General features: G+C 39.2%; 1 protein-coding gene and 1 non-coding gene across 2 annotated transcripts in view; one reads left to right on the forward strand and one right to left on the reverse strand.

Annotated features, from left to right (window-relative positions):
• Positions 1-2572, forward strand: part of LOC122059126 (probable folate-biopterin transporter 4) — an 8036-nt gene extending 5464 nt beyond the window's left edge. The window contains exons 4-7 of the mRNA XM_042621817.1: positions 236-694; positions 1181-1378; positions 1529-1666; positions 2293-2572. Coding sequence (XP_042477751.1) covers positions 236-694; positions 1181-1378; positions 1529-1666; positions 2293-2572 — 1075 coding nt within the window. The remainder of the gene's footprint in view (positions 1-235; positions 695-1180; positions 1379-1528; positions 1667-2292) is intronic.
• Positions 2573-4274: 1702 nt separating this feature from the next.
• TRNAM-CAU lies at positions 4275-4346 on the reverse strand. Its single transcript has one exon. It is a non-coding gene; the product is annotated as a tRNA-Met (tRNA).
• Positions 4347-8021: the final 3675 nt, after the last annotated feature.

Genomic DNA, 8021 nt, shown 5'->3' on the forward strand with positions numbered 1-8021 from the left:
GGGGTGGGGGTTTGATAGTGACACAGTGGATGCTTTTTTCGTCTGCACGAATTGATTCTTACTGTTGATCTCATGTGTATGACTTGTCAAAATGGTGTATGTCATCTGTTGCATGTTGTGACAGGTACAAATATGCTTATGTATGGACTTTCTTATGATCTGCCAGATGATTTCCTGAATTTGTTATTCATGTTTGGGGGATCTGACTTGTCTTCTCATTGTTTCTCCTTATCAGGGCAGCATTTGCTGGAGACCTCCAGTCAATGTCTTGGTTGGCAATGGCCTTTGGAGGAATATGCGGGAGTTTGTTAGGAGGATTCGCATTGACCAACTTACAAATAGAGACAATTTTTCTCCTTTTCTCTGTGCTCCCAGCCATGCAGTTATTATCGTGTGGTTTGGTTGAAGAGAATTCTTTAGGTGTCAAAGTTTTGCCAGAGCTTGGTGACTCTAGAAGCTCTCATATACCAGATAGAAATGGTATCATCTCAGATTCTAATGTTTCATCAATCAAAAAGTCCAGGTTAAGTACTACAAGGAGAAAAAAGAGCCATAGCAGAGAAATGCAAAAATTCATCACAACTAGATCTGAGACTCTGCAAAAGGATGAGACCTTGACTGTCCAGTGGTTCCAGTCTCTAAAATCAGCTATCTATAGTTTGTGTCATGCATTTAAGCAACCCATCATCTTGAGGTATGTCTTAAGGAAAGCAATGCTAGTAGCCTAGTAAGTAACTGGACCTTGGGGACCATCTACCAATGCCTCAGTGCACTTCTGGTGGTGTTGGTGGTCACTGTTCAGTTGGTCTATCCCCCGCTTTATCTTAAATGCCCAATACAATTAATTTTCCAATTTTTATGTTTTTAACAGTCCAAGCTGGTAATTACCCAAAAAATATATTCTCCAATCTAATATGTTGTTAGGACACTTGAACAAAATTGGTAGCTGGTCCAATCAAATTTTTTCTTATTGGGGAAGATTCATCTGTGGGACCCACCACTATCATTTTCTCCCAATGATCTGTCCACCATAGGTGGTCCCCTCAAGGTTAACCTGGCTGGTACTTTATATTGACTTTTATTTATTTTAGTTATTTTTTCTGCTGTTTTTAGAATCTTCAATTTATTTATCTTCTTAATTATGATTACTCTGTGATTGAATTCATTTTGGGAAGGCCAGACCGATGGCTTGGTTTTTCTTAGCTCATGTGACTGTTCCAAACCTCTCGACGATCATGTTCTATTATCAGACTGAATTCTTACACTTGGACGCATCCTTTCTGGGTACATCACGTGTTGTTGGATGGTTAGGCCTCATGGTTGGAACCTTCGTTTTCAACCGCTTCTTGAAGCGGATGAAATTAAGAAGAATTCTCATGTAAGTAGTGGTGTTTAGACTTTAGAAGTCTTTCTCCCTTTCATAATTTCCATTTTGGCAGGAAAGCTTCGCCTTCATGCTTTTTTTTTTATTAGCTAACAACGTTTTTACTGAAAATACTTTCATTTATCCAAAAAACACAACATGCAGGTCAGCCCATGTTGGTCTTGCTATTCTGAGTCTCCTTGACATCGCTCTAGTGTCTCGATTGAATGTTTCATTCGGCTTATCAGATAAACTTACAGTTCTGTGTGGGTCTGCTCTTGCTGATGCAGTCAATCAATTTAAGTATGTACACTTCACCTTTTCTCTAACATTTGTCCCTTCTATTCCTTAATTAATAAAATGCATCAGAACATCTACTCATGCCAAACTTGCCGTATTTGAATAAGATTTAGTAGCAACACTTAAGAGTCCCCTCCACCTAAAACCAAGCAAACCTTAGTTAATTGAATTATCTTGGTCTCAACTCCTAAGTAAATATCAACTAAAGTAGTGTTGTCTCGAGAATTTTCATATTGTACTTGTTTGCTATTATTGGCTTAGTTGTTGGTGAAACGACTTTGTTTATTGCAGGATAGTTTCCTCTAATTGAATCTTTAGTCTTTTGAGATGCCTATATTACACAAACAACTTGCCTCAACAAAGACATTTCCCAAATAAATGAGATCGGTATCAACTGCGTGAATCCCGTTTTCACTATACATGTAGAAAGTGTGAAACAATGATAAGTTTCACATAGCTAAACAGATTTGGAAAAAATAAATATTTTTCTGGTGTCTAATGGAAATGAAAATAGTGCAGACATTGTTAATTAGGAATTGTTTTTTACTTGTCCAAGACTAAAGTCCTCCATCAAAAGAGACCAGCAAATGCCAAATTGATAGCCTGACCTTCTATTTTCTTTTGTGCAGGTTTATGCCATTCCTGATACTCTCTGGACAGCTTTGCCCGCCAGGTATTGAGGGAACCCTTTTTGCACTCTTCATGTCCATAAATAACCTGGGGACCACGTTGGGATCATTTGTAGGAGCTGGTTTGACCTCTATGCTGAACATCTCTTCAAGTTCTTTTGTCTCTTCTTGCTTTTTCTTCAACGTTGTTCCTTATTTCTACAGTCGCCATCATCATCATCATCCCTCTCTCTCTCTCTTGTTCTTGATACCAAAAGAAGCCACAGGGATAACAGCTTAACTAATGGAGTTTTGGACTATTTTTTTCCTTTTCTGGGGATGAAGCGTCTCATATACAGTGCAGATGACAGTTACAGCAAATTTAGCCTCAGAAGTGCTAACTTTGAATATTTAGGATTTTATTATTTTTGTTAGGTTTTAACCAATATAATTTTCTGGGATGTTTTTGAGATTTTTTTCATATATCATGGAGAGTGAACAGTTAAGGGGCGCGTTTGGTCCAATGGTAAGAGAAAGAGAGGATTGGAACCTTGCGGAATGAAAGGAGGAGTCCACTTATATTGGATCTCTACATTCTCAGGGTAAGGCTATGAATTCACAGACCCCCCCCTCCCCCGCGGGACCTTGCACAGTTACAGCTCTGTAGCCTCAGAAATTTAACTTCTGTTTTGGAGTAAATTTAATTGTTAACTAATATAATGTCTAAAATGTTTTTGTGATTGTTTCTACAAGTGTGATTTTCCTTGGCATATGTAGACATTATGAGTAGGGAAATGCTGGTCTACACTCCTGCTGATAAGAAGTTAGAAATGAGCCTACTTCATGAGAAAGGGAATTATATTTGCAGAAGAAATTCTTTAGGTAATGCTAAAATGCATGAGATTCGTTTTCCAGTTATCAGCTGCCCACTGAATATCCTCCCCCCTTCCCTCCTTTTTCGTTTCTCCTCCTTCATGTGTTTATTCGCTGCCCCTATTTTATATCCTTCACCTTTTCCCCCCTTTCCCCCTTTTTCATTTCATTAAGTCCGAAGGACTGAGGCAAGGAAGTCAGGGATACAGATCCTTTCCAGCCACTGGGTAGTGAGGCATCTGGCAACTGGGAGGATCTAGATTCTAGAGACACACCCCAACACATGAACGCCCTCCTAGGTCCCTCACTGGGTGTCCTAGTGGCTGGAGGGGATCTTTATCCACCAAACGAAAATTGAAACTACAAGCATAAAGGGGGAGTAACCAAACTGCTACTAGTAGTTGTGGACGCCATCGTAATTGCCCGGTTAAGTTTGACAGCAGTGATTCACCCACTTCTGAGAGGGGACCGCTCTTATGACTGGCAAACAATTGGCACAATTTTTAGTAGCAACAGAAAAAGGATAAGTGGAAGTCTCTTTGAACATGAGGCATTTCCTATGTCTACTCACATAAGATTTTTTTCTCTTTACAGAAAAAAAAAGAAAAAAGAAAAAAATTCTTTTTAGTAGTCCTAGGAAACGTCTCATGTTCATAGAAACCTTTCCCTATGAACAAATAATTTAATAGGAGAGGATTTCGCATGCTGACAATCCTAGACCAATCATGATAGAAGAAACGGTTTTGTCCAGTAAGAATGCACATGATCAAGAAGGAGAGAGTATCAATGAGACCTATATACTCAGAATGTGAGAGAGCATAGGAAAGGATCACCACATTGTCAGTCTGGCAAGCTTTATCTTCTTACCTTATTTAATATGATATATTCTTTCATGCTCCTGTAATTTCCATTGGCCGTCTTGAGTTTAATTGTTCCTCAAAACATAAAATGTTGGATCGTTCCTCAAGATCCAAAAATAAAATATGAAGATCAAAAGGGAAAAAAAATGTAATTGTTCCTCAAGATCAGAAAATAAAATGTAATGAAGAATGAAGATCAAAACAAAAATGAAAAACATATTTAATGAAGATCAAAATGAAAAAATAATGGCTTTAGAAGCTTGTCTCTTCTATCAGAGCCAGGTTTCGATCCTGGGACCTGTGGGTTATGGGCCCACCACGCTTCCGCTGCGCTACTCTGATTTGTGTTAATATTTTCCACAATAAAGATATCATCACTATCCTTGTCTACACCCAGATTTCTCTCCTCGCTCCCACAAGAACAAGTACGGGGAGGACTCGCCCACCGTGTAGGATTTTGCCTCCGGATATGATCTGGACCCGTGAAAATGGTGTATGTGGAGAGAAAGAGCAAGAGGGCCAAACAAACCCATCTATAAGTAACTAGACGGTTGTGCCTGCAAGTTTCAAATACTGAATTTTGAATCCCCAATAGCTTATTCCAACCGACGAACAAATGTGCAGCAGGGTTGTTGCATGATAACAGTAGAGTTACCCTTGATTGTGTCGTTCCCGTCTGGTGGGTTGGGGCGACTGGCAGAGAGTGCACAGAGGGGATTGGAGCGGTTTTGCGCATAGAGCAAGAGGGCGGCGATTGCAGCGGCTGAAAGATGGGGACAGCTGACGGGGCGGTATGCGATGGGGGAGCACAAATGGCGGTGGCCGGGGTGTGGCTGGTGCTTGCTGCGATGGAGATGATCGAAGAAGAAGAAAGCTTGATTCTTCTCTTGTTCTTCCCTGCCACAGGGACGATTGCAGAGGCCAAGCCTTGAACTTTGAACGATTGCAACAGAGACCACGGAGGAGGAAAAGGAAATGGCTGAGGGAGAAAAGTACGGCCTTAGGGGGTGAGGAGGGGAAGATGAGCGGCATGGCTTGCAGCAGCAAACGGAGGAGAGAGAGAGGGTGCAGTGGGCCAGAAGCGGTGGACTGAGTGAGCTGCAATAGCAGCTATACTTGATTGAATGTCTCAGATGAAAAGAGAGGAATCTAACGGTCACTAAGGTGGGGGAGTGGAAGAACACGTCTTCCCCGTGTGTTCAGAGAACCTTTTCCTTAAAAAACTATGAAAAAACACAATCGAAATCGAAAAGACAGTGTGACTCCTGCGCCCACAAATGAGGGTGAAATGCCGCCAATGCTTCTAATCTTGCACACACGCTCCCAGTGCCGTTGCACTAGTGTAGAAACCACACCCGTTTTGAGAACCCTCTCTTATTAAAGCAGATGCCTTTTGCCTAGCCTAAATAACAAAAATAAAGGTTGCTAGGGCCAATCAGGCTGATACTAATTGGGTTGGGTAGAGCCCAATAGAGCTGGGTTTAGACTGAGTCCACGATATTTCCAATCTGACCTCATGTTGGCTTGAATCTGGTTTGAGCTAAGGGGATGTAGGGTTGGGTTGGGTTGGGTTTTAAAATAAGCCAGGCCCATCTCGATATGGTTGCACCACCCAAAGTGCAAACATGGTTTTGCCCGGAACACCATAACACAATAAATAAATAAAAGATTGAGTTTCCTGAGGTCATGGTTAACGGGCATCATCAGCTCATTATGGCCATACAATAGGGAAGGGGGAGATTAGTGGGGAGATGGGGTCTCACCCTCATTGTGTTATCCATAATTATTTTTTTTTTCGAACAAAGACAATAGATAAATATAAGAAGAAGCTGATCCACTCTTAATATATAATTTATCTAAAATAACTTGGCCTTAAGCCTCTAAAACATATTTTACCTGCTGCATTCTTAAGGATCTACCTAATCACATTATGTTGGTACTACTTTTGAAAGTAACCTCATTGTTTTAAGTTTTCTATCCTTGTCTCTTCATCATGGTTTCAAGTTTTGGTCTCATCTCGGCTATATTAGATCCTTGATCAATTTGGATCTGATCAATTTAGTATTTTTTTTCTTCTAAAAAGCAAGGACAAAATCGACTGATACCCACCAATCCGATCAGACCTGGATCAGTATCAACATATACCAATACCGCCCTTTAAATCCATGCTCTTCATAGACATTGGATAAAAATGCCCTTTTTCTATTCATAAAATCATAATCAAATTCTTAGTAAAAAAATAAAATCATAATCAAATTCTTAGTAAAAAAATAAAATCATAATCAAATGAGATAGTTCCATCTCATCTCATACCAAATTTTATCAGCTCCATTCTTTCTGTTTCCCTTTCCCCAGGGTTGAGTAGTTGGTGGATGAAATTTGTGGAAACCTCAGAGTTCAAACATTCTGAGCTGATCATCAGGGTCAGGTGCTTCATCATTTTTATAAGACTAGCTTCATCAAAATCTTTTTGTGATTTGCTTACTTTATACTTATTGAAATTTGATTAGCATTTGCTACTTACCCAGTCAATCCTTATCCTATGTTGCACCATGGTACAAAACTTAAAATGAAACCTCACCCCCTCTTCACTGGTATTCCATATATGGTTTTGAGCATGGTTTTATGGGGTAAGGGTGTCAATTTCAAATCATTTATTGAAATTGAATCGAACTACTTAACATGAAAAGGTAAACTAATTATTATTCGATTCGATTTTGATTTTAATTTTACTATAGGATAGTTATACGACTAGCTATGACGTATGGAGTAGAGTGTTGGGCAGTCAAGAAGAGTACTTTGAATAAACTGAATAGCGGAGATAAAAATGCTGAGAGGGCTGCGGCAAGACCTACATAGATAGGATAAACAATGATTGTATTAGAAACTATTTTGGGATTGCATCAATCCAGGACAAGCTCCGTGAGAGCCGATTGAGGTAGTATGACCATGTCAACGGAGACCTATAGATAACATAGTAAGGAAGAGTGATCAAATTCAAATGGAGGGAGTCAGAAGAGGTACGGGCAGGCCTAAGAAGACTATTGACGATGTAATACAAAATTATATGCATATGATAGGACTTGATTCTAGTATGACTTCGGATAGGGTTTTATGGAGGACAAGGACATACTTGTGTTGCAGACCCTTCATAGGGGATGTTCCCATGATGCGTCTTTCACTATTACTTTACATTTTTCTCTAATCTCCTTTTTTCTTTATTTCTCTTTTGTGTTTCTTTATTTTTCTGATTCCCTTATCGGATCCATATAATCAACCCTATTTAGTTGGGATAAGGCTATGATTGACTTGACTTGTAGGATAAAAAAAAATTTGTTTGATTTTCAATCGATAAATCATCAGTTTTTAACCAAATAAAACAGATTATCAATTGAATAAAAGTTATTAAACCATTAAACCGGTTATGAACCAAATAAAGTCAATTGCAGATCATATACCAGAAAACCAACAATAAGCCAAAACCAAACCGATAATAAATGGTACAACCAAAACCACTTTAACCCGAAATCGATTTTGATTTGGAATCTGATTGAACTGATTAAATTGATTGGATTTTTTTTTTCAATAATATTATGAATCAAACTGAATCATTTAAATCGAAATCAAACCAATTAACACTCTTATTGTTCGAAGAAGAGGATAAAAAAGAAGAAGAAAGTGAATGAGGGATTTGACTCTAAGACCTAGTAACAACCAACTAAATTTGGCTGCACTCTTCAGTTGACTTTGACTCTTCGTAGTTGGCAGGATACAGTAGGGCAAAGTTGTATCGGTCAAATCAGAACCAGCCCTACCTCCTCGTGCCCCCCCCCCCCTTCTCCTTTCATTCTTTTGGTTGCAGCAAGTCCTTAGTCTAGTCTACATAATGGATGATGAAACATATGAGAGGATATGTTGAATCTCCATTATGATTTTGATACGAGGAAAAAGAACTTTGTCTGGGACTGTGGCCTAAGTACGGCATCACTCCTTGTGTCTATATCTCTTTTCCCTCAA

Source organism: Macadamia integrifolia, chromosome 13 (assembly GCF_013358625.1).
Source record: "Macadamia integrifolia cultivar HAES 741 chromosome 13, SCU_Mint_v3, whole genome shotgun sequence".
In the NCBI taxonomy this organism is placed as follows: domain Eukaryota; kingdom Viridiplantae; phylum Streptophyta; class Magnoliopsida; order Proteales; family Proteaceae; genus Macadamia; species Macadamia integrifolia.